The 12,500-nt window shown below is 42.1% G+C and overlaps 1 protein-coding gene across 1 annotated transcript in view; it reads left to right on the forward strand.

The window, feature by feature from the left end:
- The window catches only part of LOC117946912 (solute carrier organic anion transporter family member 3A1-like), a 25,104-nt gene that overhangs the window by 5,142 nt on the left and 7,462 nt on the right, over positions 1 to 12,500 (forward strand). The window contains exons 3-6 of the mRNA XM_034875424.1: positions 11,454 to 11,552; positions 11,786 to 12,055; positions 12,143 to 12,307; positions 12,477 to 12,500. The exon at positions 12,477 to 12,500 is cut by the window's right edge and continues 175 nt beyond it. Coding sequence (XP_034731315.1) covers positions 11,454 to 11,552; positions 11,786 to 12,055; positions 12,143 to 12,307; positions 12,477 to 12,500 — 558 coding nt within the window. The remainder of the gene's footprint in view (positions 1 to 11,453; positions 11,553 to 11,785; positions 12,056 to 12,142; positions 12,308 to 12,476) is intronic.

The following is a 12,500-nucleotide window of genomic DNA, read 5'->3' on the forward strand; positions in this document are numbered from 1 at the left end:
CCCTTTTCCTCTCCTTCCCCTTAATAAATAACGTTACTTTGAGCTGTGCGTTTGGGTCCGTCCTTCCCCGTAACAAGAGAGACCAGAATCCCATCAGATGGTTTGGGATATCATGAGCGGTGACTAGATTTGACTAGTCTCAGCATGTTTAATGCTTTTCACTGCACATCCCAATGTGTACAACAATAAAACCGTTCCTACGACGTCATATGCTGAAATGGTTCATGCTGGTCACGGAGGGAGGTATGCTCCTATAAAAGAAGAATTCCATTTGAAAAGAAGACATCTTCCATTTGAAAACAATACAGACATACAACTCTTTATGTAACTACAGTGTGCAATTTCTCTAGAAAATACTTGAGAGAGCTGGAAGAGCTGCTCATTGAGTGAGACTATATGATTATAACATTTTACAGCAACGCTCTTCTTCAGACCAGTTATATTGTTATGAGGAGCAATGAGCCGGTATTAAAACCTGAACCTTGTACTCTAACAGGGGAGGGGACTGTTACCAGGGACTCAACCACAGAGCATGAAACCCAGAAAACTACTACACATTTTGTTGATTTTCCCAAAATATAACATAACTTATTAATTCAAAAAATACCACTGCGTACAGTGGTAATAAGTAGCAGCAATGTTGAAGTAATAATATCAGAAGTTGTAGCTGGAGAAGGGAATCAGACCTGCGACCATCGGTTTCCCAGGCTATTCACTACAACTCTGATAGACCGTCATTATAAATGTGAACACTTTACACACATATATAAAATCACTGAAAAAGAATAAAATAAGGAAAGTAATAGCTTTAATCTACCAAGGAAGATGTCATTTTTATGTTTAAATGAGCAGCAGGAAGTCCAAAGTAGATAGATGCAGAACCCGGCTGGGGCTCTCCCACTAATAACGATGACCCCACTAAGCCTTCATGCCAGTGTCTCTGCTTCTCATGTGCTCCTTAATCACTGAATCCCTACCAGCCTCAAAGGTGTCTGAGGTGAAGGAAAACACTAAAAAAGGTCCTCCTTGCAGGATTACTGTGGATTATTGTCTTAAATCCAAGGAGTATATCATTAATAGATCCATACTTTTAACTACCTGCTGTGGTGCTACCACAGTCAACTAATCACTCAGTGTCACGTCACGTGTGTGTGTGTGTGTGTGTGTATATCGTAAACACATGGATGTGTCTTGGTGTCGCTGCATTGCACATTTATTGCTGATTTGATATAAAGAAATGCATGCTCCTGTAGCTGTCCATGGGCGAGTGCACACAGTTACTTCTTGGTTAGAAGGAGAAGACAGATACTTTACTGCTTTGTGTCATTAGTGGATTAGACAGGTCCAGCAACATGGGCTGTATTGACCGTTTTGTCCTGCTCAGATAATGAGTTTGGCCAGTGGATGGACTCGTCCCTGGCTGTTAAACATGTTAGTTATGTGTGTTGGGGTGCATGTGTCCATCGATACTTCAGTTTGATGCTCTTCCTTGCTGAATGGTGTCATTCTCTGCCACATTGCTAAGTATTCAGTGGCTGAGAGGTGCCATGGGTATTACGCAACAAAAGGACCGTCCTTTTAAGGTTAGAAAAGCAGCCTTGGAAACACAAGATTGCTGAAGTATAATTAGAGAGCCAATATTTCCTGTATCGTTGTGGTTGACGGGGAATTGTGGGTCAGATCCTGCCCTTTCTCACCAAAGTGCCATTGAGCAAAGCATTTTATTCCTAACTTCAGTAAGGGATCAGTGGTCCTCAGCATAGGACTGCAGTTATACTTACAGCAGAAACCAAAAGGTCGACATGACCCCCATCGTAACCTGTCGGCCAAAGTTGCCAAGGCAACAGTACAGACAGGCACCGAGGCCATTCCTGCGACCTGCTAGCACAGCTGAGTGATGAGACAAAGACTCCCACTATTACTAAAATGAGAACATAAATGCAAAAACGCATTTTTTTAACACCAGAATTGCAGCCAGTACTTACATCTGATATTGTGGAGTCTGTTCTTACAAAAGTTCTGGTTCCTGTGTGACTGAACGGACAAAGCAAGGAATACCAGACTCCCAAAACTTGCAAATAACATGCAATGGTTGGTTAACAACAATTTATTTACAAAAATGATACAGCCAGTGGGAAAATGCACGGGTCAATCTAAAAAATTACCTCTTGTCCTTGTCACATTTTTACAAATGAAAGATTATTGAAGTTGTATCTTTGATTATCGGTTATTATTATAGAGCCTAAAATTCCAATTCTGTGCATCTCCTGTTATTGCAGTTAACAGTCAATTGCAAATTGTATAGCTGGGTAAGACATTACATTATTATATGATCATGTATGCTAGTTTAATCCCCATCATGTTGAAGCTTAAAGAGCTGGTGCATCGATAAGTCAAAGAACAACTGGAACAGTTCTAGTGGGTTCCTCAGTCTCCACCTCTGACATGGGACCTATTTTAATGCTGTCAACCTTCATTACTGTTATTAGTTTTAGTATTGCTATTTGTAATACTCATTTTATTAGTCTTCGGGGGTCACCGTCCATCTTAAGTTTTTTCCTTTATCTTTCCTTTCTTATCTTTTATTTATTCTTGTTTTGCTGTTGTCACACGTGTTTCATTTTTAATTGATAGTTTATTTTACATTGATTCTCTGTTTTAATGCTCATTTTATGTAATTCCCTAATGTAAACGTAGTGCTGCATATCTTGTGTGAAATTTGCTATAGAAATACAGTTATTATTATTATGGGAGGAAGAAAAGCACTGTAAGACAGTAAAAGTACATACCATTACCATGTGGCTGGTCGCAGTGCAGACCTCTTGCAGTTTGTTCTCTGCAGCGTTGATCTGCACGGTCTCTGTCAGCAGCACTCACAGTGGAGGAGAGGAGAGAGGAAGGGATGAAGGAGGAGAGGAAGGAGGACAAACAAGGCTAGCACGACAACCCACCATACCCCCGACCTGGACTAGAGGCCAGCTCATACCAGATGCCCGATGTTAGACATTACACTTGATATTTCTTTGCTATTTTCAAAACTTTAAAGGATTTCGCTGTGGACATCGCCCCGTGACAATGTGAAAAGCCATTAGCTCTAAACATTTAACATCTCTAAAATTCCCTATTTCTTTTGTAGAATACATGTAACTAAAATAATAATAGAAAAAAACATTGTACGATACATCATTAGGGCAGCACATGGCTGAGTGGTTATCAGTGATGCGTCATCAGGAAGGTCCCGGCTTTGAATCTGCTTCCTGCTTCCTGTGTGGAGTATGCATGTTCCTCCTCATTGTTTCCTCCAGTCTTCCAAAAACGTTCAGTTCAGGTACAATCAGTGGAAAAACAGTACAAAACGTCATGGTAATCCATCAAGTTGTGATCGACCAACATTGCCAAGGTGTTAACAAGTCCGATGTCATAGTTGTTGATGACAGAAAGGAAGGGCCGAGGTTCCAGTTTGACTTTAAGAGTCAGAAGTGGCTGTAAGAACGAGTGTGATTGTGTCTGTTGATGTTAGCCCTGTGACGGACTGGATCTGACAGGCTAGTCAGTCCACCAAGGACATCTCTTAACTGCAATCCTTAAAGAAAAGGACCACTGGTTGTTACTATTTACACTCTTCAGCTATTCACAGTTTGGAAATTTGCACGCATCGCATTTTGGACTGAAATATTTACTCTGATTTAGGAACATTGCCACTGCGCTGTATGAGGGGCCATCATGGACATTATTCACAATCACCTCACACATACAAGTGAAATGCTCTCACACACTATTGATTATCACTATCATATAAGAAAGCTAGTACTTCACTTTCTAAAGTGCATATGGAAGCATTTCAGTAGTGTGTGAGAACCTTTCAGTAATGTACAGCATATGAGAGCATTTCAGTAGTGTTAAAGAGCATTTCACTTGTATGTGTGTGAGGTTTCAGTGTAGCATGTCAGCGTATCATTTTTCAGTAGTGAATGTGAGAGCGTGTCACTTGTATGTGTGTGAGCTAATTGTGAATAATGGCCCTGCTGGCCCCTCGTAGTTCTGTCTCAGCGCACTGCAGCCTTTCCCAGTCCATGAGGAATTCTCTTTTCCATGACATCACCCAAGCTTCTTCCTTTGACAATTACATATAGTCAATTGATCTTTTTAACCTGCTTTTTTTCTGATCCAGGCATATTGATTGCCATGGTTACCTCCTACAATGTGACTGCTGCGTGGTCCGTTGGATAATTACATAGAGCCCGGTCTTTACACAGTACATACATGTAATGTGGTGCCTAGTATCTCTGCTGGTCCCTTTCCCCAGTCTCAAGGCGATGGCGGTGTTTGACAAGCTTGACGTGTGAAGACATGGTGACATTGCAAGAAAACCCCTGAATAATGCTGCGTGATAGAGAAACAGTTAGGAGTTGTTTAGAAAACATCTAACAAATGATGAAATATTAAAGCCTCTGCTCTCCACAGGCTCAATAACAAAGCATATGATAGAAGAAGAGGCTGCTCTGTTGTGGACGTAACTTCCCCCCACATGGATCAATACTGCCTGAATGAGAGATTGAGGACACTGGGAATATTCAAGAACAAACCAGCAAACACATGTTTTCATGGCGCATGCCCTCCAGCATGCCCCTGTAATGGATCTGTTGCAGGGAAGCAGCCTATTATTTCTCTAATGTTGAGCAGGCTTTCACTTAGTCTCCAGAAGCCTCCTCCTCTCTATGTATATGTGTGTCCTAATCAACCAGATGACCAACAGATCATTGTGTCTTCTGGCAGATGAGAGGAAAATGGAGAAAAAAAATGGAAAAGTGGTAGCAGCAGCACGACCAAAACAGAGTAGGGTCTGTGTGTCTGGAGTCCACACAGCCATGCCTCTGGGAGGCATTAAGCACAGCAGCAGAGCTTTGATCTAAATGCTAAAGTCAGCATGCTAACGTGAGCACAAAGACAATGTTACCTTGCTTATGTTTAGTACAACGTTCCCACCATCTTAGTTTAGCACGATAGCATGCTAACATTTCTAGTTAGCAATTCACACAAAGTAAAGCTTTGATTTAAGTCACAATGGTAATCTCATGGTGGCACTAGAGGATAAGTTAGTGGATCAATTAATTAATTCATTATTGACATTTTTTAATCAATTGCATTATTATATGCTCTTCGGCACTTTGCGATCACTCGCATGTAAAGTGGCGAAGAGTGTGTGTGTGTGTGTGTGTGTGTGTGTTCATGTCTGTCTAATATAGTAAAGACTTGACCAGAAAATGGCTTCCCATAGAAAGACCTGGTCCTGAGCTCTGTTGACTACAGCATCATGTCCGAGCTGCATTGTAATTGGATTATTGATTGCTGTCTACTGCTTGACTGATACCCAAGACAAAGTCAACTAATCCTCCGATCTATTGTACTGCCCTCAGGGCCTCTAACGGAAAGCAGCTATTAAATTACAGTATACATGCTCCTTGCCTGTTTTCCATTAATGGAGCCCCAAACAGTTTTTGCTTTAGGTCCTAATGAGGTTCAGGATGAGGTGCTGTGTACATGTTGGTATCTCGCTAATGGAAGATGTCAATCCTTTGCTAGTGTAGGCCTCCATGAGCACCACAGTCACTCTATAGAGTAAAGACTCAGTAGGGTCAAATGCCTCCAGTTTTTATTGTTTTCTATGCATTACCATTTTCTGCCTTGTCAACAAATCAAAATTTCTCATTTTAAACTTGGTCTTTAAAGTCAAAATGAATTTGCAAAAAAACTTAAACCCATTAGTTGTTAGCCGCTCTAGCGCTATGCCTCCAGGGAGGCCAAAGTTGGCCTTTCTGTGAGTCCACCTCTTTGGTCCAGACTGAAATATCCCATCCACTGATGAATTGCCATGACGTTTGGTATGGATAAGTATGATGCCCGGAGGAGCGCCATCATCCGGTCAAATGTTTTATCTGTGCTTTGTTCCAAGACCAATACTTCCAAAATCAGCTTGTTACTTTGTGTTTAGTGCTAGATAGCGAGTCTTAGCATGCTAACACTTGACTGACTACAAACATAGTAAACATGCCTGCTAAACATCACCATGTTAGTGTTAGTCATTGAGAGCCTGTTAGCATGCAGCGTTTTGCTTAAAGCACAACCTTACAGAGCCGTTAGTGTGGCTGGGAACCCTCAGCTGTGTGTGTAGTCAGTCAGACTAACATTATACTTTAAAGAAAGGTTGTTTGGTTGCGGAAATCTTTGACACACTAACACAACTCGCTGTTCAGAAAATAGCAGTCAGAACTTCCCATTGTTGTGTGAACACACAAAAAGTCCAGGCTGGAGAACTTAAACATAAAAGTTTAAGGTCCGCAGCTGAGAACTAAATGTCATCAACAATACAACACATTACAGTGCAGGACTGTAAAGTACACCATCCCATAGCACATAACAGAAGAGTCTGAGCCAGAGGGGTCCAGCTCTGCAGCCGCTGGGTCAGCTTCCCCCTCCCTGCCTCAGATCTTAGACCCTTTTCATCGCTGTAATGCGTGTAATGAAGCGCTGTGAGGCTGAGAGTCCACTGCAGCAAAAATGTTTTTACTCCAGTGGAGTTATTACTCTTCCACTGTAGGACAGCAGAGGAAGGAATGGACGCTGACTCAGCACACACTGTCTGTTCCGACCGGCACAGCTTGTTTTATATGTGCACCTTTTAGGAGCACCTTTGCCAAGATACAAAGTGCCAGTGATTGAACCGTGCCATAATGTGAGTCTGAATGAGAAATTATTCATGTGCTGGCAGTGTGACCACGTAGAGGAGCCCTGTCTCATCCAGGATGACCTTGCCTGGGCTGCATTCATCCCAGCATGCGGACCCATCACGGGCATCACCATCATGTTAAGCCTGCTTTTTATCACTGGGATTAAATGTAACAATAATAAAAATGACCAGTTAGATTTATGAACACTAAATAGTTTTTAGTGTTATTTATTGTTATTCCAATCAGAAACAGTAAAAGGTGTATTTCCACAGTCAGTTACTTACGAGAAATTTTCCTTGGTGACTGGTGCAAACATGACAAACATATTAAACATTAATGTGAAATAAATAAATACAAATGGCTGTTTAACATGACAAAAAGGAGCCTAAAGAACCCTATCCAGTTCAGTTCAGTACTGCTTCTTACATTACTTGTTACATCCCTGGTTTTAACCCTTACGTGTGCACGTCTAGGCCTTTTCCTGCTTTCCATTCATTGTCTATGTGAGCAGCCGTGCGATGCATTCCGGTAGTGTCGCGGGGATGTTGGAGAAGCGGGACATTGAGTCGCCCACTCCTCATTTGCATAAAGTAGAATCAAAATGCAAATGAAGAGTTGGCAGCCCGACTCGCAACCTTTCAAAAACCCTCGAAAATCTTTTGAACTGATCGTTGTTGCACAAAACGTTTTCAGAAACACATTCCGGTGAACTATTTTCGTACAAAAATAAGAGAAAGTTGCCATTGTGTTTTGAAATCCAGGAGAAAACGGCCCCAAATGAAGCGTTCGCTGAATCAGGTGCAGCTGTCGGGGTTGTAGGGGGGTGTAGCCTGTTTCCTTTGCTTGTCAGTGATCATGAAGCCCACTAGCAAGCAGGGCGATCCCTGCCCTCAGAAAACCTCTACCTGGACCCAAACCACCAGTCCTCCACCAGGGAAATAGAACCCCATGGTCATTGAAATCAGGTCTGTAGTTGCCCAGCGAGGACACTGATATCATGTTCGTTTAGCTCCCTGGTGGGAGTTTACTGTATGTTCCATATTTATAAACATAGACAATGTTGTAATTTCTAAACTGATTGTCATATTTAGACTCAGTATATTTAAATAACTGCTTTAAGGGCAAAACAGGAATTTGTTTAAGATGAGATTTTTTGATCCCAATAGTAAAATTAAGAAAATTGAGTATATAAATATTTGACCAAAATATATTGTAGCCAGCAAGAAGAAGTCATAGAAACGTTATTAAAGCATTTGGACCCTAAGACTGGGAAATACAAAGAAACTAACTAAGGGGGAAGGAACTAAGAACATTACGGGCGCTAGTAGAGCATGCACCTCATGTCCTCAGCAGGGGCCCCATCAGGTAAACTCCGACCCCCGGCCCTTTGCTGTATGTTGTCCCCTCTCTCCCCCCCTTCCTGTCTATCTCCATATGCTCTCACGAACAAAGGCACAGAGCCCAAAATATAATCTTAATTAAATATGAAAGAACCAGAAGGAGAGTGCAGACCTCTGCCTTATGTCACACTGTTAATGCACTGTGAACTTTCCCAGTTGGGAACACATTTTTCCTATTATGGTGACACCCCATGAATGCAGCACAAACGCCCCATCTCGCAATGTTAACAGAAGTAAAAAATACTTTATGTATCCCTCTGTATAATATTATTAAACTAATTATTATTTCACATAATTGTATTATTATTTATTTAACATGTATCTTCAAACAATTTTCTTTCAGCAAAAAGACCAATCAGAATCTGAAGATGATTTATCGTGGGAGTTTTGGAGCATAACTATAAACATAGTGTAACAGTCAATACACACAATAGAACATTAAATATAGAGATATGTTAAAATGGATATCTGTTTTTAAAATGGAAGAGTTGTACAGTTTTAGGCAGCAATGTGTAAAATATTGACAAAAGTTCACGCTTTGAGCACACTTCCAATCCAGGACTGGAATACTGCATATCTGCTCCAGTACCTCACTACTACAGTACATTCTCTCTCTGCTGCGAGCCTTCTCTGTCTCCGAGGAAACGGCCTTCAATGTGCCAGGGTTGAGTACAAGCAGCAGACCGGCGTCCGTCCTGATGGGGGTCTAGCAGCAGGACTCTAAGCCTCGGTAGTTCTCATTCATCATGCGTATGGCTGCTACACTCTATAATTTACAAAGACCCAACAAGTCTAGTAATTCCCCCAAGAGCAAGCACTTACGACAGTGGCGAGGAAAAACTCCCTTTTAGGGAGAAACCTGGGACAGACCCAGGCTCTTGGTTGTCTGATGGGGTCGGTTGGGGGGGCATTCCCATGTTTAGGGGACACAGTAAAGCAAATTGTTGCCCAAGGTTTAAAAATATGGAGCTTTGGAGTATTTAAATAAGATTGGCATGGACCCATCAGATTTGGCTGGGTCACTGTGGTGTGTGTGTGTGTGTGTGTGTGTGTGTGTGTGTGTGTGTGTGTGTGTGTGTGTGGTTCCTTGCTAGGATGTTGAGTTGGCCCTGCCGTACCCCCAGACCTTCGGTCCCCTTCACGTTCAGCCCTGCTGGCATGTGACGCTGCTGAATGAACATAATGCATCTGACCAACAGAGGGAGACTACTGGTCAGTGTCCCGGGTCTGGTGTCACAGTTTAGTGTGTAGAAGTACAGCATTAGAGGTATTACAGGTGTTAGAGGTAGAGATGGGAAATCAACACAGTGTATAATAGTGTATCAATACACGGAAGGATTGATTTTTTACTACATTCCTTGCATATGAGATTCTAACTTTTTGGTACTAGAATGATAAAAGAAATAATATAATTGAAGTGAAATGAACAAAGAAATTCATCTTTAAGATAAAGCACATTTTGACAAAGTTTTCCTTTAAGGACATACATAAATATCGTGATTATAGATTGTGGGGCCTCTGGGGATTCCTACCACTAATAGATGTAATAGTTTTTGTTTTTATGAAATTATTTGATTTAGATTTTGTATGCCAGTACTACTACTACTACTGCAGTAGAAGACTACTGTCTGTTTCTCTGGTGGTGGCGATTACCTTTTTGTTCCAGACTACAGCATCTCAACAACTATTGGATGGATTGACATAGAATTCCTCAAGGACAGTGTTGGCCCCCAGGGAAGGAATCCAAGCTATCAGTCATTCCGGTTCTATCCTCTCGGTGCTGGCCTGCTGGATCCGTTACCTTCTTCCTGATCTCAGCAGGGAGGAAAGGCCGTTAGGTGGTTTGGATCCTTAATGATTCTCCTGGCCTTTTTCTTTGGCCTTGAGTCCAGCAGGGTAGGGCAACGCCTGCTGCATGTTCAGCCAAACGCACCACCTTTTGTAATAACCTTTTCTCTAGCGCCATCAAGTGAAATGTTTTATTTGTTCCACGCTTTGGTTTATGACCTAATGCCTGCAAAACAAATGGCGTTTTTGTGTTTAGATCTCATTTCCAAATGTTAACATGCGGAACTAAGATGGTGAACATGGTGAACAACAGAACTGATACATTTTATCCGTTTAGCATTGTTTTTGTGAGCACGCTGACGTTAGCGTTTAGCTCGAAACAGTGCTCCCAAAGCGGCGGGGGTCGCACTGACAAACATCACCACCTCAACTCGACAACTTATTGTCTTCACTTTCTTAATTGAAATTATTGTGAAATCTTCACAAAACTGTCAAGTCCACCTTTATCAATAAGAATATAAATGTTTACGTTGTGTGGTTAGGATTGAGGCTTCTGCCTGTTATGATTAGACATACTAATTATGAATATTTGGGTGTCTGTGGCACTGAAAGAGCTCAAATCTGACAAAAGAATTAAGGATGTGGCCCACTGCGAACCAAGGAATCGCATGTCCCCGGTTCATGGATTCCTCGTCTCTCTCTCTCCCCTCATCTCCGTAACCTCTCTTCTGTGTAACTCTAATGAGGGAATCCAAAATGGCCCAAAATTCTTTTAAAAATATTTTGGATGAAATGTTTTATTGTTGCTGAAACAGGTTTTTAAATAACAACCTGAAAAAGAAAAAAAATCCTGGTTGAAACCATTTTTCTCTCTGATATTATGGAGATTTTATCATTAGAAATGGACCATGTAAAAATACAGATTTATTACAATCATTACATCCTTCACAGAAAGATTGACTTGCCCTCTTTAAGTATACTGGAGCTCACACAAACACACACACACACACACACACGCACACACACAAACGCACACACACACGCACACACACAAACAGAGTCCTGCACAGTGGCCCGCATTGCCCAATAAAAGCAACCAGAGCCAGTGCGTCAGTGGATCCAACTATTCTTACACTAAGAACTCATTTCCTGCTTGATTATTTATGATCCTGCCAGATAATCTAGTCTTAGATCAATTACGCTGTGCAACCTACGAGCCGCATATTACAGTGACAGTGAATAAATCTGCCAGTGGGAGACATGACACTGATGAAATTTAAAGTCTATTGGCATGAATTCAATACTTAATCTGTTCCTTGAATAGAATACATTTCATCTCCGGTCAGTGGACTAAACCACAGAAGTGTGATAGGAAGACCCATGCTAGCCCATGTTTAGTAAAAGGGCTTTAGGAGTTTACACTTTACAGTCTTGATGCAGTGCTGCCCTCTGCAGAAGGATCGGGGGAACTGCACTCGTCGTATTCACTCTTACATTTCTTCTTCTTCTTCACTTCTTGTTCACTTCTGTTTTGCAGGTATTTTATTTTCAACATTAGTGTTCGGTCCGGCCTGTGGCTTCATCTTAGGTTCTGTCTGTACCAAAGTCTACGTGGATGCGGTCTTCATCGACACTAGTGAGTTGGCAGTTTGTCTTTCTTTGTATTTCTTTAGATGCATCCTTAAATTGTGTTCATTTTTGCGTGATAGTTATATTTGTATTGACCCTACTGGGATAATTAAGAATACTACAGAAACACTAAGAAAGAATCAACACATTTCAATTTCTTCACATTGATCTATGAAATTTCATGTCACAGCATCATTCCTCATCCGTCCACTGTGGTGAATGTCCCTGCCTCTCGTCCAGGTAAGCTGGACATCACCCCAGATGACCCTCGCTGGATCGGGGCGTGGTGGGCCGGCTTCCTCCTTTGTGGTGCCTTACTCTTCCTGTCGGCTCTCTTCATGTTCGGCTTCCCCCAGGCGCTGGACGAGCAGGACATGGACGGTGGGGGGGAGAGTGAGCAGGCCATGCTGCCTTCTTCCCTGACCATGGATTACCAGGGCTCTAAACCCAACGGAGCCATTCATGGCTTCGATATAAACAGCGGACTCTCGGTTTGTGAGCATCTGAGAGGTAAGGAGAAGCACGGAGGGGAGGAGGGACTGAGGGAAAAAGGAAAATTCAAAATATAACATTCATTTTTCTTCCCTATTGCCCCAGTGATCCCCCGGGTAACCCGGCACCTTCTGTCCAATCCGGTGTTCAGCTGCATCACGCTGGCAGCCTGCATGGAGATCGCGGTGGTTGCTGGCTTTGCTGCCTTCCTGGGCAAATACCTGGAGCAGCAGTTCAACCTTACCACCTCTTCAGCCAATCAGCTGCTAGGTAGACGGAACATGATCTTGTCCTAGTGGGGGGGGAATTTTTATTTTCTAAACTTAAGCAAAAATGGAATATAATGACCACACTTGTGCAGCGCATAGACCATTTCTAAGGACAATCCCAGTAAACAACTTTGGAAATATAGAACATAACCTTGTCTTTTCCTCCCCAGGTATGACAGCCATCCCCTGTGCCT

The sequence above is a fragment of the Etheostoma cragini genome, chromosome 1 (genome assembly GCF_013103735.1).
Source record: "Etheostoma cragini isolate CJK2018 chromosome 1, CSU_Ecrag_1.0, whole genome shotgun sequence".
Lineage (NCBI taxonomy): Eukaryota > Metazoa > Chordata > Actinopteri > Perciformes > Percidae > Etheostoma > Etheostoma cragini.